The sequence below is a fragment of the Podarcis cretensis genome, assembly GCF_951804945.1.
Source record: "Podarcis cretensis genome assembly, chromosome: 11".
Classification (NCBI taxonomy): domain Eukaryota; kingdom Metazoa; phylum Chordata; class Lepidosauria; order Squamata; family Lacertidae; genus Podarcis; species Podarcis cretensis.
In genome coordinates this window covers 63,909,365-63,932,275 of record NC_137180.1, presented here as the reverse complement: position 1 = coordinate 63,932,275, position 22,911 = coordinate 63,909,365, and the positions used below count along the sequence as shown (strand labels likewise).

At 47.7% G+C, this 22,911-nt stretch overlaps 1 protein-coding gene across 1 annotated transcript; it reads left to right on the top strand.

Moving 5' to 3' along the window:
- The first annotated feature begins 52 nt into the window (after window positions 1-52).
- LOC307226213 (NACHT, LRR and PYD domains-containing protein 3-like) lies at window positions 53-19,092 on the top strand. The gene is made up of 7 exons (XM_079994787.1): window positions 53-204; window positions 2,759-3,058; window positions 3,978-5,646; window positions 6,303-6,473; window positions 13,238-13,408; window positions 15,261-15,431; window positions 17,105-19,092. The coding sequence occupies exons 2-7, from the start codon at window positions 2,776-2,778 to the stop codon at window positions 17,229-17,231; spliced, it is 2,592 nt and encodes an 863-aa protein (XP_079850913.1). The 5' UTR covers window positions 53-204; window positions 2,759-2,775; the 3' UTR covers window positions 17,232-19,092.
- Window positions 19,093-22,911: the final 3,819 nt, after the last annotated feature.

Sequence of the window (22,911 nt, the reverse complement as noted above, 5' to 3'; positions counted from 1 at the left end):
TTCTGCAGCAAGCCTTTCGCGTGACTCTTGCATCATAAGCGACGCTGCCAGAGCTTGGGGCCATGGAGGGGGAGTTGAGGGTTGGATTTTGCTTTTGCTTCGTCCTGTGAGAGCTGCCAGACAGTCTGCTCTGAGCTCCACGAGGAACTTCCATCGCTGTGCATTGTTAAAACTCTGTGTGGCCTTCCTTCCTCAAAAAACAATGTCAGTGTGGTCTTTTTTTAACCGCAAGAGACGGGCTGGCGTTCTTATTAATGGTATTGCATAAAGGTGACTCATCTGTCAGTGGATTTGGGTGCTGCTAAGGGTGGCACAGGAGGCGAAGGATCTGATCTCTGTGACAGGAGGTTATTTTTCCCCTGCTCAACCTTCATCCAGAGGTGTGCAACCCCAATCACCTTAGCGAGGCTTGAGCAAGGAGTGTGTCGTGCCATGTGAACCGTGGGCAAGTGCACTTCTCATTTTGGACCGGGCAAATATTTTGGGACGGCTCATAACGGCAGAAGAGAGAGTGCGCAGAGAAAAGGAACGACGAGAACAGGAATGCAGAGTTGTTTTAAGGGGAAATCCCCGTTTAGCCTCGGAAAGAAACCACATGTTTTTGCGCTGCAATGCTTCTGTGGGGGAAAGGAGGTGATGATTTCAAGGTATCAAGGAGCGTGAGGAGCGAGTGGGGAGCACAGGTAGAGGGAGATGACTTGGTGGATGGGGCCAGTGATTTGTGGGATCCAGTGCCATCAGTGGGGAAAAGCCTTCCTCCATCACCAGTTCCTTTCTTCTCTCAAGGGAGCTTGAGTCCTCAGAGCCTTTAGACCATGGATAGGCAAACTAAGGCCCGGGGGCCGAATCCGGCCCAATCGCCACCTAAATCCGGTCTGCGGACGGTCCGGGAATCAGTGTGTTTTTACATAAGTAGAATGTGCCCTTTTATTTAAAATGCCTCTCTGGGTTATTTGTGGGGCTTGGCTGGTGTTTTTACATGTGGTTTCAGAAATATATATCATATAAAAATAAGATGGTCTCAGGCAGCCGTTTTTCACCGCTTTGCCATTTTCACAATTGGTGGTGATCAAAAAAACAGCTCAGCTGAAACAATTTCATACAAAACATACCAGAAAACACAGATCTTTAAAGTTCTGGAATCAAATGCCTTTTTAAAAATGGAACAAGCCCACATACTGACCTATAAATACATTGTAACTGGGTTTGAATACATTTCTTTTTATTGGTGTTTTCCTCTAAGCCCAACCCTCTCATGGATTGTGTTATGAGACTAAATCGTAAAGAAAAACAAATTTCATTTTCAAAACAGCCTTACACATTTTGTCCAACTGTTATTTAAAGGCCTGCTTTGGGAGCTATAAAAACAAAGACCAGACATCACATGAATATTCAACATTTAAAAACAAACTAAACTGATTTTATACAGGTTGCATATAAGCCTGCAGATACTTACTCAAAACCCAAAACAGCCTGCAGAGATCTCTGTTAATTGCATCATCTGCTCACATAAACAGGGGGCTGAAATTATTTTCTGAAGGCAACAAAATATATATTTTCTTAAGAACTTTACACAGGTGGTTTTAATATGTGGTAAGGAATCAAGGGCCTGGTGGATATGGGTTGAAATCCCCATTCATCCATTAAGCCCAGTGGGTGATCTTAGGCCATTCACCTCCTTTCATCCTGACCTACTTCACAAAATTTAGGGAGGGTAAATAAAGGGGGGGGGACACACAAGAGACCCGTGCATGTACCTTCAGCTCCTTGTAGGTGTAATAAACAAAAATCTGCCCTTATTCCCTTATGGGGGACACAAGAGCCCTTATAGAGTCCTTTGTAGGTTCTCCATCGGTCGGAGAAAATAACAGGCCAAACAGAGAACATTGAGAAGGAAAGCAGCTCCTAAGCCTGATCTTTATTGATCTGTTGCAACAGGGTGCTCCCCTTACACGCAGGAAAGGAGGAAGACCCAGAACCAAGTTGTGCCCACCCTTATATAGACATTTTGAATTGCCCGCCCTGGAGTCCAAGACCACCCCCAAAAACATCATACCTACATCACAGAAAGGGCGGTCTACAACAGAAATCTGAGTGCGTTGTTTACCTCCTGCCTGCCAGGTTACCTGTTTAATGGTCACTTGATTGGATTGCCTGGGGAGCCTGGCCTGTCTTTTGTAATGATAAATACTTAGTTCCTGAGCCAAGTCACAGGCTCACCCTATTCATACACAGACATACCCTTAAGACAGGATTTGTGAACAAAAAGACAATGGGGAGGCTTTTCCATTTTCCTTCGACATTGCAGAGAAATATTTGAGGTCAGTTTGGGAGGGACAAAATGGTTTCAGGACTTTTTCTGTGGGGTTTAAGACATATGGTTTATACATGCGGTTATGAACATTTATTATATATATATATATATAAGACCTTAAATTTGTTACTTCACAGGAAAGGCAGGATAGAGATGTAATAAAAGAATAAATAAGTTAAATATAGCTGAAACTTCAAAAGCTAATTGATAAAGCCTTTTTAATACTTTGTTCAGTGTTGGGTCTCGATTCTTAGTTACATTACGGGAGCCTTTTGTGGCTCTTTTAATGTTTAACTGTGGCCTGTTCCTTTAGTTGATGATTAGCAGAATGAAAATGCCACCTGGATAAGGTTTTTGCTTTTTGTGTGTGTGCAATGAGATAGCAAGCCCAGGAACAGAGTCAGTCTAACTCAGTCTCTCCCCCCCTGCGCTTCCCATTTACAGACACCTCTTGACTTGAAATGGAAGATTCAGGAGAACCCCTGGAAGATGCCCTCCTCTTTGCCCTGGACAACCTCTCCGAAGAGAACTTCAAGAGGTTCAAGAACAAGCTGTGCTTCCTGAAGATGGAGGGCAGAGCCAAAATCTCCCGGAACAAGCTGGAAAGCGCAGACACAGTGGATACTGTCTGGCTCCTCTTAGATGCCTATGGCCAGGATGGGGCCTGGGAGGTGGCCGTGGCCGTCCTCAAGGCGGTCAGCTTGCGGGATTCGGCCACCAGGCTCCAGAAATGGAAACGGAACGGTAAGAGACTTGCACTCTGCTTACTAAGGTTGCATGGGGTGAAAAGTTCAACAACTTTGGGCCATCTCCCCTCATTTTATTAAAATTGAGCCCCCCCCCCAAATAGGGGGGCCTTATACATGGGAGCATCTTATAGACAGAAATAGAGAAAGGGTGGAGAAATAGGAACAACAATACATATGTGGTGGAGGTGTGAGGAAATTAAGAAATTTTGGGTAGTAGTACACGAAGAACTAAAGAAGATGTTGAAAATATCAATAACAAAGAAATCAGAGACATATCTCCTTGGATTGATAGATGAAGAGATACCACAGGGGTGGGGATTTTTCTATATGCAAGTACAGCCGCTAGAATAGTGATTGCTGCTAGGTGGAAGTCACAAACTATACCCACAAAGGAGGAATGGATTTGTAAACTAAACGAACATTTAATTTTGGCAAAATTAACTGCTGTAATAAGAAACCAGTTGAATCAAAAATTTAAAAAGGAGTGGAAATGTTTTGATGACTATATGGCAAAATATTGGACACGCTAATATGCCTAGTTTAAAATGTGAAGTACTGGATGGAAGAAAAATTAGCAAGGAAAGATAATAAGAACATATAGATGATTTGAGAAGATTGTAGAATGCAAAGGTTATTGTAAATTGTATAACGTGGAGGAAATTGAGTGGGGGCGGAGGGAAGTGGGAGGAAGGAAAAAAGAATAATACGATGGATTGAGGAAATATAAATGTAAATGTACGGGGGGATGGGGAGGAAATGGTGTTGGCTTTGATACATCTGTATTGTAATGTAATATGTGAAAATCAATCAATCAATCAATCAATAGAAAAAGATGGCACTTGCTAATAAAACAACTTATTTCCCCATGCTGTGGCCCCTCCCCTGACACTGCTCTCATTGTGTGATTACATTAGATCTCAGGAAGAAATATAAAAGCTGTATCCAAGAGAGCTTTGGGGGCATTCCCAAATGTGACTCCCCTTCTGGCCAAGTGGTGAGCCTCCCCCAAAGATACACAGAGTTGCTCTTCTGCAGGAAACGGGATCCTCAACAAGGAACCCAGGAGGTTGCAGCCATGGAGAGGAAGCAACGAGAGTTGGAGGTTCACCAAGGAGACAGGCCGGAAGAAGTCAGCATGGAGAATTTGTTTGGTCCAGACGCTCAGGGAGAAAGCTCCAGAACCGTTGTGCTGCTTGGACCCGCTGGGGTGGGGAAGACCACAGCCCTGCGGAAGATAATGCTGGACTGGGCATCTGGCAAGTTCTGGCAGGAGAGGTTCGAGCATGTCTTTTACATCTCCTGCAAAGCAGTGAACTATGGCAAGGGACCCATGACTGTAGCTGAGCTGGTACTCAGCAGCTGCCTTCCAGGAACTTTCCTAGCAGAGGATGTCTTCATGAACCAAGACAGCATCCTCATCCTCATCGATGGCTTTGATGAGCTGGAGGCCAGCAGGCTTCCAGGTGACGTTACGTGCAGCGACCCCCACAAAAAGCAGGCTGCCGTGTCTTTGGTGATGGGTCTACTCAGGAGGAGGCTCCTTCCCAAGTGCCATCTCATTGTGGCCACAAGGCCCATGGCTTTGGGGGCCCTACTGCCATGTTTGAGGTCTCCGTGGTTTGTGGAAGTGTTGGGATTTCAACCGGCTCAGAGGGAGGAATATTTCCAACGCTTCTTTGAGGCCAAGGAAGACGCCACTCGTGCCTTTGAAATCGTGAGAAGGAATGAAACTCTGTTCAGTTTATGCTTACTCCCTGCTCTGTGCTGTATTTTCTGCATCGCCTTCAGGCGGAAACCCCAAAAGGACCTCCTTAATGCTATCCCGGAGACTGCGACGGTTACAGAAATCCACCTGCAGCTCCTCATCTGCTTCTTGGGTTGCAACCCAAAGCTGAGCAACTTGAAAGGTCTCTGCTCCTTAGCCAAGGATGGTGTGCTCCATAAGAAGGTGAGCTTTGGCGAAGAAGAGCTGAAAGAACATTGCGTTGGCTGTTCCGACTCAGAAACCCTTTCTGTCCTCCGGAAAGATGTCCATGTGGCAATAACTTACAGCTTTGTTCACTTAAGTTTCCAGGAGTTATTTGCAGCCTTGTTCTACCTGCTGGACACAGATGGGGACTCATCATTCAGGATCCTGAACGAGGGATTGGGAAACAAGAAAGAGTGCAGAGGCAACTCTTTCACGCTGGTGCGTTTCCTCTTTGGCCTCTCCAACGCAAAGAGGATGGACCTCCTGCAAGAAGCATGGGGTTGCAAGATGTCCAGGACCAGGCTCTGGCAGGAGATGCTGAGATGGGTGGACCAGGAAGCAACACGTCAGTCCTTTGGGAGAGGGGAGCAACTCCTGGAGCTCTGCCACTGCGTCTACGAGACGGAGGACCCTCAGTTTGCCGAGAGCATCCTGAGACACATCCATGACTTGGACCTCCGAGACTTGCTCTTCTCCAAGCTGGATTTTGCTGCTCTTTCATTTTGCCTAACAGCTTCTCCCTCTCTCTGCTCGCTTCGGCTCTCTGGCTATGAGTTGGGGCCCATAGCATTCCGCCAGCTCTTGCCAGGACTGCTGAAGCCCTTGGAGATCCAGTAAGTGCATCTGAAAGACCCACCAAGGATCCTTGTTGGGTCAATGGGACTTAAGTAGGGTGGCCCTCTGTCCAGAACAGGCGCTCACCTCGTGACTCAGTGAGTTTAGCCACCCAGGGCTCAAATTAGAAGGACGGCCCTACCATTGAGCAGAGTGAGGGAACTGCTTCAGGTGGCAGAAGCTTGGGAGACGGGAAGCAATGGCTACTGTTTTACAAGGCTACAGTGGGCCACTATTTTGGCTGAAGTTGCAGGGAGTCAGAGATGGGGCTTGTGGTTTTTGTTAGCAGCCTTTCCCCCTCACAAATGAACTATGACTGGATAGCTCAGTTGGTTAGAGCGTGGTGCTGATAACGCCAAGGTTGCAGGTTCGATCCCTGTATGGGACAGGTGCATATTCCTGCATCACAGGGGGCTCGGCTAGATGGTCCTCAGGGTCCCTTCCAATTCTACAAACATATGATTCTATGGCTGGCTGCCCCAAAACAGAGGCCCTTGCCAGGAGAGAAGGCTCCCTGCTCCAGAAAACCAGAAAACCAAAGAGAGCTTCCAAAGGTTTATATTGACTTGTGGATCACTAAATGGGAACATTTTACAGATGTATACTGATACCGTTTGCCCTTTGTCCTAATCCTCCTGCTTTCGGTTTTCTCCAGGCTGAACCGCTGTGGGCTCCTATCTGCTGCAGGCCAAGATCTTTCCTCTGTTGTGGTGGCTAATCAGTGTCTGACCGGTCTGGATCTGGGTGAAAATCCACTGGGTGATTTGGGCGTGATCCACTTATGCCAGGGGCTTCTCAATCCACACTGTCAACTACAGAGGCTCCGGTACGTGTCTCCCTCTTCTCCAGCATTAAAATAGAGACACCCCAGAAACGCCCTTCCTTTGATGCTGGAGGCAGCACATAGCATCATTCCTTTTTTTTTTTAATTTTTATTAAGAGTTTTATTAATACAATAGAAAAAAGAAAACAAAAACAAGCCAGAATAAACAGAAAACAAACCAAAAAGAAACAAACATAGAATTTTACATCTTATAACAACCATCTTTTCTTCGTTTTTTCTTTTTTTTTGGACTTCCTCACATCTCTCGCTCCTACGTTCCAAATTTATAGAACTTTAGCCAGCAACTTATCACCTTGTTTCCATTCTTATTGTACACATTTCAAATATTTTATCCCTAGCTTTGAATATTTTTATCTAAATCTTAAATACCTTGTTTTAACATAGTATTTATTCAAAGTATATCTTTCTCATGAAATTCACTCATTTTCATAATCTTTTCAGCTAACCTTATGGTGCCCTGTTATTTTCAAATCTCTCATCCTTCTTAACACTCATGTAATTTACAATGTTTTTGAAGATAGTCCTTGAATTTCTTCCAATCCTCTTCCACTGCTTCCTCTCCCAGGTCTCGGATTCTGCCGGTCATTTCCGCTAGCTCCATATAGTCCATCAGTTGCATCAGCCATTCTTCCAGCGTGGGCAAATCTTGAGTTTTCCAATATTTGGCAACAAGTATCCTTGCTGCTGTTGTTGCATACATAAATAATGTTCGGTCCTTCTTTAACACCCTCTGGCCGACAATGCCCAGAAGGAAGGCCTCTGGTTTCTTAAGGAAATTATACTTAAATACCTTTTTCAGCTCATTATATATCAGTGATTTACTTTTTAATATGGACTTTGTTTTACCTCTTCTTTTGGAATTACAATTTTATTAAGAAGCCCAGGCAGTTGGACTGCCTGATCAATAGAACTGTCAGATTGCAGACTTTGATACTTTGTTACTTGGGTTTGCTATAATCTGAGTGTTATTGGAACTGCTACACTGAAACATCTTTTCTGGCACTTGCTAGAGACATTGTAGTGCTTTTAAAACCAACTCTGCTAACTACAAGAAAAATTGAAGGTTCTTTGGAAATTAATTTGACTTTGACAATTTGGCTTTTTCCCTCAAGATATACTTGAACTCCCTCTAGAGGATTTTGGATTTACATTTGCATGTGACTTTACTTTCTCTTTCTTGTCCTCCTATTTGACTGTTTACCCTCTGGGCTGCTGGATTCCCATGGGAACATATTTAGCTTGACCTTGACTAGTAGACAAAACTGGAATGAGTGGCACTGGGAAAACAAGAGCGGCTAAAGCGAAAGCTAAACAAACAACCTTTGTTTAGGTCGGAGCGAAACAGTACAAACTTAAGGCTTTTGCAGATGACCTAGTTTTGACCCTACAGGAGCCAGAATCTAGTACGAAAAGGGCATTACAATTGATTCAAGAGTTTGGTCGGGTGGCGGGATTTAAATTAAATAAACAAAAAACTATGGTATTGGAAAAAAATTTGACAGCTTCAGAGTCAGAAAGGTTTCAGAAAGAGACAGAGTTAAACGTGGTCAAAAAAGTAAAATATCTAGGGGTGAACATAACAGCAAAGAATCTGAGTTTATTTAAGGACAATTATGAAAAGTGCTGGTCAGAAATTAAGAGGGATTTAGAAAGTTGGTCAAGACTGAAACTTTCCTTGTTGGGCCGAATTGCTGCTATAAAAATGAATGTATTGCCAAGGATGCTGTTTCTTTTTCAGACTTTACAGATTGTGGACAAAATGGAGTGTTTCGGGAGGTGGCAAAGAGACATTTCTAAATTTGTCTGGCAGGGCAAAAAGCCCAGAATTAAGTTTAAAATATTAACTGATGCTAAAGAAAGAGGGGGGTTTGCCCTGCCAGATTTAAGGTTGTAATATGAATCAGCAGCTTTTTTGCTGGTTGAAAGATTGGCTGCTTCTTGAAAACACTGATGTTTTAGACTTGGAAGGATTTAACAATGCTTTTGGATGGCATGCATATCTGTGGTATGACAAGGTTAAAATTCATAAGAATTTCAAGAACCATATTGTAAGGAAAGCAGTGTTTAATGTCTGGACAAAATATAAAGACTTACTAGAAAACAGGACCCCAAGGTGGTTATCACCTATGGAAGCTAAGGCTTTGAAAAGACCCAATATGGAGGTCAAATGGCCGAAATATTGGGAAATATTAGAAAGAGATGGAGACAATTGGAGATTGCAGAGTTTGGAGAAACTAAAAGACAAAGTGCGAGATTGGTTACATTACGCTCAGATTAAAGAGGCTTTTAAATTGGATAAAAAGTTAGGATTCCAGGTGGAAAAATTGAAATTGGAAACAGAATTGTTAGAACCTAAGACTAAGTTACTTTCAAGATTGTATAACTTGCTGTTGAGGTGGAATACACAGGATGAAACGGTTAAATCAGCTATGATAAAATGGGCACAGGATATTGGGTATAATATCATGTTTGCTGACTGGGAAAAGTTATGGACCACCGGTATGAAGTTTACGGCATGTAATGCCTTGAAAGAAAATATTATGAAAATGATATATAGGTGGTACATGACCCCAGTCAAGCTAGCAAAAATATATCACCTGTCAGATAATAAGTGTTGGAAATGTAAGGAAACTGAAGGAACGTTCTTTCACCTCTGGTGGACTTGCCCCAGGGTTAAGGCCTTCACATAGCATCATTCCTAGTAGCCATGGGCAGCCTTATGCTTTATGAATTTATTTCATCCCCTTTTAAAGCCAACTCAGAAGCAAGAACGTTTTTGCAGTGCCTCTGCTTGCCTCGCCCACAATAACAAGAAGGAAGTGCTCACTCTTACAGTGTGTCCTATGGAACTAATTGCCACAGGATCTTGTGGTGACTCTTTGTATATATGGCTCTTTGTATATATATGGCTCTTTGTATATATGGGTGTGTAACATGTGTGTAGGGACGCAGGTGGCGCTGTGGGTTAAAGCCTCAGCGCCTAGGGCTTGCCGATCGAAAGGTCGGCGGTTCGAATCCCTGCGGCGGGGTGCGCTCCCGCTGCTCGGTCCCAGCGCCTGCCAACCTAGCAGTTCGAAAGCACCTCCGGGTGCAAGTAGATAAATAGGGACCGCTTACCAGCGGGAAGGTAAACGGCGTTTCCGTGTGCGGCTCTGGCTCTGGCTCTGGCCAGAGCAGCGATGTCACACTGGCCACGTGACCCGGAAGTGTCTCCGGACAGTGCTGGCCCCTGGCCTCTTAAGTGAGATGGGCGCACAACCCCAGAGTCTGTCAAGACTGGCCCGTACGGGCAGGGGTACCTTTACCTTTACCTTTAACATGTGTGTAATGTGTGTAACCTGGCGTGCTCTGGTCCATGGGGTCATGAAGAGTCGGACACAACTAAATGACTAAACAACAACATGTGGTATTATAAATACATGGGATACAGATCTAGCAGGTGCTCAATAATAACTTAATAATAATAATTTATTATTTATACCCCGCCCATCTGACTGGGTCTCCCCAGCCACTCTGGGCGACTTCCAACCAAATATCAAAAACAATATAGCGTCAGACAAAAACTTCCCTAAACAGGGCTGCCTTCAGGTGTCTTTTAAAAGTAAAATAGTTGCTTATTGCCTTGACATCTGGTGGGAGGGCGTTCCACAGGGCAGGCACCACTATCGAGAAGGCCCTCTGCCTGTTCCCTGTAATCTCACTTCTTGCAGCAAGGGTACCACCAGAAGGCCCTTGGAGCTGGACCTCAGTGTCCGGGCTGGATGATGGGGTGGGGATGTACCTTCAGGTATACAGGACCGAGGCTGTTTAGGGCTTTCAAGGTCAGCACCAACACTCAAACCACATCACACCATTTCAATATCCTTAGAACCACTCCGTATTGGAGTGGCAGGTGTGGAGAGTCCTACCCTCACTTCAGTAGCTTCACAGATAAGAATTAGTGAACAGTTGATAGATTTATAGTCCTTTTGATGCACATAGAGACCTATAAGCTCAGCTAACTAGCCAGGCTAGAGGCTTGTGCCTTATCTTGTGCTAGGAGCAGCTTTACTCCCAAGGTTGCAAACACATTCCTAAGCGTCTACATTTGAAAAGGAGACATGCCTTGCTGTTCTGAGATGTACCTTCAAATGTCCTAACCCCCTTAGGTAGAAAGGAATGCAAAGAGATCACGTGCGGCGGGGCTGCTTAGAAAGTCCTTTGTTTCCTTGCCTAATGCATATGTAATGAAGGAAAGACCATGTTGTTTAGTCGTTTAGTCGTGTCCGACTCTTCCTGACCCCATGGACCAGAGCACGCCAGGCACTCCTGTCTTCCACTGCCTCCTGCAGTTTGGTCAAACTCATGCTGGTAGCTTCGAGAACACTGTCCAGCCATCTCGTCCTCTGTCGTCCCCTTCTCCTTGCGCCCTCCATCTTTCCCAGCACCAGGGTCTTTTCCAGGGAGTCTTCTCTTCTCAGGAGGTAGCCAAAGTCTTGGAGCTCAGCTTCAGGATCTGTCCTTCCAGTGAGCACTCAGGGCTGATTTCCTTCAGAATGGAGAGGTTTGATCTCCTTGCAGTCCATGGGACTCTCTAGAGTCTCCTCCAGCACCCGAATTCAAAAGCATCAATTCTTCGGCGATCAGCCTTCTTTATGGTCCAGCTCTCACTTCCATAGTATAATTAGTATTGTAACTTTAGATTGGAGGAAGTTTATGCACTTTTATTACAGCATCATGTTGCAAGCAGAAATGCACAGCTTTCTGCAAGGAGGGCAGTTGGCTTGTCTAATCTTCCTTCCAACTTCCGCAGCATTTTTAGGCACCAACGGGTCGTTCCTCCCTCCCTCTGACTCCTTTGCTCTCTGATACGTTCGGACCTCCAAGTCTGAGGGGAGGGGTGTCCTCCACAGTCTCAAGTGATGTCTCAACTATCTGCCCCCTATCCCCTTAGCGGAATCAACAAACATAGGTAACATTAAAACCACAGATCACGCCCCAGTAGAAGTCACCGTTAAAATAGGAGAGGGAACACAAGCCACCCCATCATGGTCCTTCAGCCCCATCCTAACTACAAACAAACAAATTAGAGAGAGTCTCACAAAAACTCTACAAAACTACCTTAAGGAAAATGATGTAGACAATATAACAACCCCCCTCCTATGGGACGCAATGAAAGTGGTCACCAGAGGAGCTTGCATAAAAGAGAAAGCATTCCTTAAAAAAAAAAAACCTCCTCAAAAATTAACAAAATAGAACAAGACCACTATCTGCCCCCTCCCTTCCGGTTCTGTTGTCATTATCTTGTAACTGGGTAACTCCTCCCCAAGCTGTTCAGCTCCTGTCTCTTCCTCTGCTTCTGAACATGCTATGGACAAGGGGGGGGGGTGACTATTTCCCTGCCAGCTCTCCATCAGATAGAAGCTGGTCTGCCATGGAATGTATTCCCCAGTCCTCGTCTTCAGACCATTCCCTAACAGGGAGCTTGGTATGATTAGCCCCATATTATAGGTGAAGAGACTGAGTTCAGTTTCTGCCAAGATACTCAGTAAGTTCACACTTGGAAGTGAAATTTGGGCTGGGGAATCCTATGCTCACAGCAAATGATCATAACCACTTGTAGCTTTCACGAGCGCATCGCTCTGATCACCAAAATCGTGGCACCTGCTGCTGCAAACAGTATGTCTCTGGCTACCAGATGTCGGGGAAGTAGCCCTGTGACGGAGATATCCACATCCCGCTGTTAATCTTATTTCATTTATTTTATTCCGTCTATGAATTGCTTCCCATAAAATATCTCAAAGCAATTTCACAACAGAAACAACCAGCAATAAAAACAATGACACCATTCCGTTTATGAAAACCATGATCATTTGTTATTTGAAAAAAACCATCCAAAGCACTTTCATATGTAGAAACAATTTCAATGGTTATGTGGATGTCAACATCACATGGCTGCCTGTGAATTCATCTGCGGCACGTGGCTGGCCATCTTCATGAGACTCGATGCCAATATCCAAAACTCCCTCATGGGTATTCGGGGTAGAGGAGATCACATACCATGAGACCCACAAGCCTCTCATTAGAATCATAGAATCCTAGAGTTGGAAGAGACCACAAGGGCCATCGAGTCCAACCCCCTGCCAAGCAGGAAACACCATCAGAGCACTCCTGACATATGGTTGTCAAGCCTCTGCTTAAAGACCTCCAAAGAAGGAGACTCCACCACACTCCTGGGCAGCAAATTCCACTGTCGAACAGCTCTTACTGTCAGGAAGTTCTTCCTAATGTTTAGGTGGAATCTTCTTTCTTGTAGTTTGGAACCATTGCTCCGTGTCCGCTTCTCTGGAGCAGCAGAAAACAACCTTTCTCCCTCCTCTATGTGACATCCTTTTATATATTTGAACATGGCTATCATATCACCCCTTAACCTCCTCTTCTCCAGGCTAAACATGCCCAGCTCCCTTAGCCGTTCCTCATAAGGCATCGTTTCCAGGCCTTTGACCATTTTGGTTGCCCTCCTCTGGACACGTTCCAGTTTGTCAGTGTCCTTCTTGAACTGTGGTGCCCAGAACTGGACACAGTACTCCAGGTGAGGTCTGACCAGAGCAGAATACAGTGACACTATTACTTCCCTTGATCAAGCTTTGTGCTTCCTGAACGATGGGAGGAAAAGGTTATGGTCACATCCCAGCCTGGCGCTGTGAGCGCCTATCCCAGCTGCAAAGCCCCTTTCTGGAGCTCATTTTCACCTCCATCTCCTGCAGGCTACATTGCTGCAACCTGACGGCTGGCGCATGTGAGCCCCTTTCAGAGGTCCTGGCATCCAAGCCGTCTCTCTCTGAGCTGGATCTGGGAGAGAACAACCTGGGCGATGAGGGGATCAGGAAGCTGTGCGAGGGGCTGAAGCACCCACAGTCCAGGTTGCAAAGACTCACGTAAGTGGCTTCTTCACCATCCTGCTATTTCCCCCACCTCTTCTTGCTCTTCTTGCCGTTCCACAACAGTGCCCTGCAAAAATCCGATCCGCATGTAACAAATTTCATAGAATTGTAAGGGACCACAAGGGACGTGGGTGGCGCTGTGGTCTAAACCACAGAGCCAAGGGCTTGCGGATCAGAAGGTCGGCAGTTCGAACCCCCACGACGGGGTGAGCTCCCATTGCTCGGTCCCTGCTCCTGCCGACCTAGCAGTTCGAAAGCATGTCGAAGTGCAAGTAGATAAATAGGTACTGCTCTGGCAGGAAGGTAAACGGTGTTTCTGTGCACTGCTCTGGTTCGCCAGAAGCGGCTTAGTCCTGCTGACCACATGACTCGGAAGCTGTAGGCTGGCTCCCCCAGCCAGTAAAGTGAGATGAGCGGCGCAACCCCAGAGTCGTCCGCGACTGGACCTAATGGTCAGGGGTTCCTTTACCTTTACCTAAGGGACCACAAGGACCATCTAGCACAGGCAAGTCCAACTTCAAGTATGTTGTGATTTACTACCCAGTATCAAAAACTGGCGGACGCAGGTGGCGTTGTGGGTTAAAGCCTCAGCGCCTAGGGCTTGCCAATCGAAAGGTCGGCGGTTCGAATCCCTGTGGCGGGGTGCGCTCCCGCTGCTCGGTCCCAGCGCCTGCCAACCTAGCAGTTCGAAAGCTCCTCCGGGTGCAAGCACCTCCGGGTGTGCGGCTCTGGCTCGCCAGAGCAGCGATGTCATGCTGGCCACGTGACCCGGAAGTGTCTCCGGACAGTGCTGGCCCCTGGCCTCTTAAGTGAGATGGGCGCACAACCCCAGAGTCTGTCAAGACTGGCCTGTACGGGCAGGGGTACCTTTACCTTTACCTTTATCAAAAACTGGCAGTGATCCACCACACTCTCCCATTCTCATTATTCAGCAAATGTTCCCTTCTCCCACCCCTCCAAAGTCATTTAAGTTTGTTTAATTAGTTAGTTAGGTAATTAATTAATTAAGGGATATTTATTTCACAGATACAGTAGTTATGTTTGGATATCATCATGACAGATCCAAATAGTTACTAGATGGACAAGTAACTAAACAAGTGAGAAAAGAAACTACAGTGGTACCTCAAGTTAAGTACTTAATTCGTTCCGGAGGTCCGTTCTTAACCTGAAACTGTTCTTAACCTGAAGCACCACTTTAGCTAATGGGCCTCCTGCTGCCGCTGCGCCGCCGGAGCACGATTTCTGTTCTCATCCTGAAGCAAAGTTCTTAACCCGAGGTACTATTTCTGGGTTAGCGGAATCTGTAACCTGAAGCGTATGTAACCCGAGGTACCACTGTATATTTTTATATTAATTTACACAGATCTGAGAAGCCACTTGGAGCACCCGGCTTCTCTCTCTCTCTCCCTAAACCAGCCCTTTCTCTCTCTGAGGAGCCATTTAGAGTGTGCTGGGCTTCTCTCGATAGATTGATCAATCAATCGATTGACCAAAACCAATCCTGCGATCGACAGGTCCATCATGATCAACGTGTTGGGTGTGCCTGATCTAGCCCCCTGTAATGCAGGAATCGTTTGCCCAACCTGGGGCTCAAACCCACAACCCTGAGATTAAGTCTCATGCTCCAGCAACTGAGCTATTTGAACAAATTAAAATGGGCGTAACCTTCCTGTATACATTTGAAAAAGATCAGCCGAAATATAACCAAACTCTTTTTGTGTGTGGCATTTGGGATGTTCAGGCCCCAGTTTGTTATTTTATTTTGCCTGTTGGGGTGGGACATATTTTCTCTTCATTCAGTTTCATCTTTCCAGATGTCGAAAATCCCCTTTGTCTTCCTTTGCAGGTTGCACCTTTGCGGTCTCACAGCCAGGGCGTGTGAGGATCTGGCCTCCGTCCTGCAATCCCATGAGAGCCTGGTGGAGCTGGGCTTAGGGGGGAACAGCTTGGGAGATGAGGGCGTCAGGCAGCTGTGTGCCTCACTGGCGAAGCAGCACTGCAGACTCCAGAGGCTGGCGTAAGTATTCCGCCCCCCCATCTCTCCCATCTTCAGCTTTTGTGCATGTTTTTAGAGTTTGTAAGGGACGCGGGTGGCGCTGTGGGTTAAACCACAGAGCCTAGGGCTTGCCAACCAAAAGGTTGGCGGTTCAAATCCCCGCAACGGGATGAGCTCCCATTGCTCGGTCCCTGTTCCTGCCAACCTAGCAGTTTGAAAGCATGTCAAAGTGCAAGTAGATAAATAGGTACCGCTCCGGTGGGAAGGTAAACGGCATTTCCGTGCGCTGCTCTAGTTCACCAGAAGCGGCTTAGTCATGCTGGCTGCATGACCCAGAAGCTGTCTGCAGACAAACGCGGCTCCCTCAGCCTATAGAGCAAAATGAGCGCGCAACCCCAGAGTTGTCCGTGACTGGACCTAAAGGTCAGGGGTACCTTCACATTTAGAGTTCATAGTCATTCATGCTCAAAAGGACAATCTTAAGTTCTCTAAATTTCCCCCTCCGTTTGTGATGTCAACTGAAGTCAGTTGTCTCTCCTGCTCTTATCATCGGCACACCCTGGTTGCCTCCAGGTTTTCAGTATTATTTGGGGGGGGGCGTGTCTTCAAGCACATACTAGAAATTTAGGTCTGCACACTTAAAGTGGATCAAAGCACTGTGAGAGAGGGAAACGCACTGAGGACCCAGCGTTTGTCCGCAGACAGCTTCCGGGTCATGTGGCCAGCATGACTAAGCCGCTTCTGGCGAACCAGAGCAGCACATGGAAATGCCGTTTACCTTCCCGCTGGAGTGGTACCTATTTACCGTATTTTTCGCCCTATAGGACACACTTTTTCCCCTCCAAAAATGAAAGGGAAATGTGTGTGCGTCCTATGGGGCGAATGCAGGCTTTCGCTGAAGCCTGGAGAGCGAGAGGGGTCGGTGCGCACTGACCCCTCTCGCTCTCCAGGCTTCAGGAAGCTATCCACAAGCCTTGCAAGCCCGGCGGGAGTTGCCACTGGGCTCGCAAGGCTTGCGGGCAGCAGCCTGTTCTGGGGGCTGGGGGGGGGGTTATAGGTGTGTCCTATGGCCAGTGTGCCCTATAGGGTGAAAAATATGGTATCTTCTACTTGCACTTTGATATGCTTTCGAACTGCTAGGTTGGCAGGAGCAGGGACCAAGCTCACCCCATTGCGGGGATTCGAACCGCCGACCTTCTGATCGGCAAGTCCTTGGCTCTGTGGTTTAACCCATAGCGCCACCCGCGTCCCTCAGCACTATATAGAGAAGTCCTAAACAGCTGGAGTGGTTATGGGAGAGAGTTAGGGCTATAGCTGTCAACATTTTCCTTTTTGAAAGGGAAATTCCCTTATTCCAAATAGGATTCCTCGTAAGAAAAGGGAAAAGTTGACAGCTATGGTTAGGACCTGAAGGCCTTGGAATGGATGGATTGTAGGGTGCTAGGCCCCCCAGGAAACTGTTCCCTGCAGTTTCTGGCATCAGCTTAAAGGCTTCCAGGTCTCTGCCAAGCTAGCCAGTTGGCATCAGCTTCGGCATCCATGAGCCTCGTTGCCTGAAAGCTTCGCCTAGTGGATGACCCAGAGTAATCCCTCTCAGTGCAGCAACCATGGGCAGAGATTTGCAAGAAGACTTTTCCCTCTTGAAGGAGCCTCTTTTCTGATGGTGCTGTTTTTCTTCTCCTTCCTCCTCCCAGACTTACAATGTGGACCCTAAATTGCATCACCCAGAAAAAACTGCAGGCAGCTCAGGCTGCACGCCCTCAGCTGATCCTGACCTCCTATTATCCACCTGGCTACGCCGCCTTCCCAGTGGACGAGTAATGGGATATTCACATGACTTACCACTCAAGCACCAGCAGATTGCTTGCAGATTGTGTGAAGCCAGAGCCAAGCACCACCGATGACTGCCACCCACCAGGTGTTGAGCTGCAAACAGCCACTTGAACATTGCACTGCTTACATGCATGTGTGAACCGGCCCAGGGCTTCAGCAGTACTTCATTGTGGCTGTTGACCCTGCCAAGTAACAGCCCCTCTAGCCTTAAATGGAGAGCAGCAGGACATTGAAATGTCTGACCTACACAGACGAGAAACAAAACCTTCCAAGTTACCCAATGACCTGGATTTTCCAAAATCAGGTGCGGTGCCTCCTGGGAGCAAGGCAAATGTGGCTTATTTTTGGCAGCTATTGGACTTTGGGCTTTTTGCCCGGATGCTGAGGTCCAGCGCCAAGGGACTTCTGGCAGTTCCCTCATTGCAAGAAGCAAAGCTACAAGGAACCAGGCAGAGGGACTTCTCGGTAGTGGCACCTGCCCTGTGGAATGCCCTCCCATCAGATGTCAAAGAGAAAAACAACTACCTGACATATAGAAGACATCTGAAGGCAGCCCTGTTCAGGGAAGTTTTTAATGTGTGACATTTTAATGTATTTTTAATCTTTGTTGGAAGCCGCCCAAGAGGCTGGGGGAACCCAGCCAGATGGGTGGGGTCCAAATAATAAATTATTATTATTATTATTATTAAAGTCAGTGTCACATTCAAACTTGTGATTTATAAGGGCCCTTCTAAGGGCAACAGCATAGTATTGTTAGGAATTTGGTGGCTCAGCCTGGATGATGCCCCAAGTCCCTTCCAGTTCTGGGGATCCTGTATCGCAAGGGGTGGAATCTGTAAGGGAAAGCTTTCCAATGCAGTCCCTTTGTCTAGGTCAGTGGTGTCCAATCTTTTTTCAAAGAGGGCCAGATCTGATGAAGTGAAGGGCCGTGAGGACCGACCAAAGTTAGTTGTTAACCTTTTTTTTAGGATTGAAGCTGTTGAGTTGTTTTTTAGGGTGTTGAAGTTGAATTTACCCCAGGGAATTAACTGCCACAGGGGCCAGATTAAACTGACCAGCAGGCCCCCGAAATGGACTTTGGACACCACTGGTCTAGGTGATGGGGTTTTTGGCTGACCAGTTAAGCACTACGATGGGCATACTCAAAGAAGCTGCTCTGTGCCACAGAACAAATGAGTGAGCCCTCACCCAAGTGCTAGGTAGGACAATAACCAAGAATCACGTGAGAGTGCTGAGCTAGGAGCAGGCTGGAAGATGGAGACACAGAGACCTGCTTGCTCTGTACTGCAACCAAGACAGAAGTTGCTCAGACTGTGAGCCCTTTCTAGCTTATGCTCAGGTTGTTCCAATAAAACCATATATCCTAAAGACAGCATTATCTCTACTGAGCTTCATTCCAAGGAAACCAATTCCTTGTGTACATAATTTTCAGAAAAATGTAAGAAGAGCCATGCCGGATGAGGCCACAGGCCTCTCTAGTCCATCATCCTGTTTTGTTTTGTTTTTTTTATTACATTTCCATACCGCTCTTCATCCGAGGACCCCAATACACAGTTTAAAAGGCCATCGATTGTTTAATTAGCCCAGATGCCTGGGAGAAGGGGAATATTTTTGGCTGGCACCTGAAGATATGTATGTTAGGATATTGATGTTCTGTTCCACCCTAAGAGGAACAGATATGCGGATTGTTGTACGTCACATGTCTGCTTACATTCCAGCACAGCTTGCTGGGAACTTCTGTTTGTGTATTGCTTTTGCTTAGTGCTTCTTGCTCTTAGACATGAAGGAGAGCAGACATGTTTTCTTTGTATTGATCTATGCTGAATAAACTGCTTGTAAATATCCCTTACATATGCCTCTGTCCGCCCTTCCGTCGTGAAGAGTTAATTACTCTGCTGATAAGAGCGTGCTCCAGCTTCTGAAGAGTTCTGAAGCTGCAGGTTGCTGATTTATGCTGCGCCAAGGACCGGAGATCGCCCGGCTACCGGCTGGTGGGCTGGAGCCAGCTGGGGGCCTGCAAATTGCCCCCGCTTCCTTGGACGCATCCCAACAATGTAATGAAGTCTCCAGCCAAACCTCCCTGGGGAAAGCATGTCACGAGCGGGGAGCCACCGCAGAAGAGGCCTGCTCTTGTATTGCCACCCTCCAGACTTCTCGTGGAGGAGACACACAATGAAGGGCCTCAGTCGATGAATGCAGAGTCCAGGTTGCTTCATATGGGGAGAGACGGTCCTTGAGGTATTGCAGTGCTCAGCCATTTAAGGCTTTAGAGGTCCAAACCAGCACTTTGAACTGGGCCCAGAAACTAATGGGCAGCCGATGCAGTTGGGCCAGAATCATTGCAACATGCTCAAACCGTCCTGCACCGTTGAGCAACCTTGGCAGCTGAATGCCAGCGCCACAAGAAGCATTGGTCTGCATGGTGCTTGCATAGGAGAATAAAAGCACCATCAAAACACACCTGTGGAGACAGAGGTGACCTATGATTACCTATGATAGTAGAGGAGCCCTTGTAAAAAAAAACAAAAAACCTCACTGTCAGAGCTGCCTCTAGGTCCCAGCTCACAGAGGACCAACGATAGGCTGGAGCATGCTAACACGTGATGCATGAAGGCTTGGAAGCAGTGGGAGCCATTTTGTAAACCGAACGGCATAACCCTATATTCATAGGTGCCCAAGGGCGTAAACATGGCCGTCTTCCACTCGTCGCCCTCCCGCATGCGTATAAGATTGTACGCCCCTCGTAGATCCAACTTGGTGAAGATGCGTCCCTTCCTCACCGTCGCGAGCAACTCGTCGATCTTGGGCATCGGGAAAGCCGTGGGCTTGGTTTTCGAATTTAAAATTCTGAAATCAACTACCAACCTCTTTTGGGGCGTGTCTTTTTTCTTCACGATGTACACAGGACTGCCCCCCACTGCTTTGGATTCCCGGATGAATCCCCGCTTCAAGTTGTGATCTATGAACTCCCTGAGCTCTTGCAGTTCGTCTTCAGACATGGAATACAGTTTTCCAGTCGGCAGCGTCGCCCCCGGCAGGAGGTCAATCTTGCAGTCGTATGGTCTGTGGGGGGGCAGTTTGTCCGCCTCCTTCTCGCAGAAGACCTCCAAAAACCCTCTGTACTTGTCGGGTACCGCTTGCAACACGCACAAGTGTAACTGCGGTCCATCTTCTTGCCCCTCATCTTCCTGGGTAGGCAGTATGCAGTTTGCTGCGCAGTAGGAGGAGCCGAAGGTCAATTGGCGCTGGTACCATGCTAATGCCGGACTGTGCCTGTCCAACCAACTCATGCCCAACACTATGGGGGTGTCCGACAGTTGGGTGACGTTGAAGCTGATGACTTCGCGGTGATTTCCAATTTGCATCACCATTGGCGGCGTTTGCTGTACCACTTGTCCTCCCAGTAGCTCTCTGCCATCGACCGTGACAACGTGCAGGGGCACCGTGGCCGGCAGGAGTGCTACGCTTTGTTGCTTGACAAAGTCCACTCCTACAAAGTCCGCATTACTACCAGAATCAATGGTGATAGGAACTTCCATGGTAAGTCCATTGGGTAGCTGGAGTGATGCAGTGAGTTGCACCACCGGTTTGGGCGGGAGGGGGTCTGTGGGCTATAAGATCTCTGGGGACTTCTTCACTGACTCGTCTGACTGGGCCCCAGTGCCTGTGCCTCCAGCCAGACTCCGTCGTTTCCCTGCAGTGGTTCCTCCTGGTGAACTGTTCCCTTTACTGTTGCTGAGGCTGCAGTGTGCTTGTGGAGCCTCTGGGGACACTCTTTTGCCATGTGCTGAGCACTGTCACAGACGTAACACTTCCTGTTCCCTCTAGGAGCCTTCGTTTTGACTGCTCCCGGTGTGAGGGCTCTGGCTGCTGACTGAGCCCTGGCACCACCTATCTCCATCGGCTCCTCTCCCCCTCCCAGTGGAGGCGTGGACTGAGCGTGCGCTGTTTCTTTGGGAAAGAAAGGAGGTGATCTAGCTGGCGTGCGTCCCCAACGCCCTTCGTCCTTGCTCCAAGGACGTTCTTCCAGCCTCACTCCAATCGCCAGCGCTTTCTGGACCACTTCTTTAGTGCTCTGGGGTCTCTCCCCCCTTGCAATTTCGTCTTTCACAGCCCCGTTTAGCCCCTCCCAGAACAGGTCCCGGACGGCAGCTGAGTCTTTTTCCCATCCCAGCGCGTTGACCAATGCAAAAAAGCGGGAGTGATATTGTCTTACAGTGGCTTTGCCTTGTCTCAGTCCATGTATCTCTCTTCTGGCGACATCTACATCTACTGCTGATAAAAAACAAGTGTCCATCGCCTTAATAAAGGCATCCGCATTTCTGAGGGCTGGGTCATTATCTCGCCACAGATTGTGCAGCCACGCTTTTGCTTCTCCATGGAGATGAGTTAGTATGAAGCCCACTTTTTCCTCCTCATCTCTAAAGTCCTTCTGCAGTAACTTGAGCGCATAAACTACGTCTGCTCTGAAGTTAGGATACTGCTGCAGGCTCCCATCGAAATGAGACACGAGGCTGCCTCCCCTCTTTCCTAGACCAATCCTCTCTGGTCTGGCACCCGGTAGCCCCTGTTTGGTCAACATTTCCAACCTGGTTTGCAGATCCCGGCAGGCAGCGGCTGCTTCGTCTTCTCTCTTTCTGGATGCTAATATTTCCATGTTAAGCCTTGTCACTGCATCTTGCAGGGCTGCCATTTGTTCTTCGGTCGTCATCCTGTCCTGCTTCCGTGAGCTCGCGAAGCACCAATCTTCGCCCCTCGCTGCGTCCACTCACGTTGCGAGGTATAGAGGAGACGGGACTTACTGTCAGAGCTGCCTCTAGGTCCCAGCTCACAGAGGACCAACGCTAGGCTGTCGTAATGTACAAAAGTCTTTATTGAAGTTCAATTTCCATTTCAAAGCCGCAGCGCGCAGCCCTACATCTTAAACCCTAGATCGGCGAAGTCCCGTCTGAGTCTCCTCCCCTCTGACACCAGTTTAAGATCCTAGCCCTGCTCCACCTTTTCCGCTGCTCTCTCCTCTTCTGGGTCCTCCTGCCCGCTGGGGCATTGCCCTTTCTGGACTCTTCCGACGCTGAGTCGCTTAGCTCCTCCCCCTGCCTCCTGCGGGCTTTAGGACCTGGTTCCCAATCCTCATTCTCTGCTGTCCCGCGCTCCTGTACATTTGAACTTGCCTCTCGCGCCAACCCAGTGAACTTTCTCCTAACCGTTACACTACTTCGGTCACTGCTTCCCTCTTCCGGGATACTGGCCGGATCTGACCTCCCCTCCGTTGTCCGACTTTCTGATGGAGGCGTGGTCAGCCCTGCCTCATCTTCTCTCCCTGGTGGGGAATGCACTGGCCCCGATACTTGGGACTCTTCCCCCCCACTCTGCTCTGGTGGGGAAGCTGGTCCTGATTTCCAACTACTGCTCTGGGAGTCCCTGCTGCCCCCTTGCTCCTGGGGCGTTCCCCTTGGGAACCCCCTACCCCTGGCCACTGGCGCCCCCTTCTGTGAATCTTCCGATTCGCTGGAGAGGCTCATGGAATGTTTTTAGCAGGTGCTGAAAAGAGCACTGCGAAGTTGCCTGTCTGGTATCAATTGGCAGGGAGTTTCAAAGTGTAGGCGCTGCCACTAAGAGATTGGTTTTTTAGAATTGCAGAACTAACTCTTGAGAAAGCAGCGTGCCA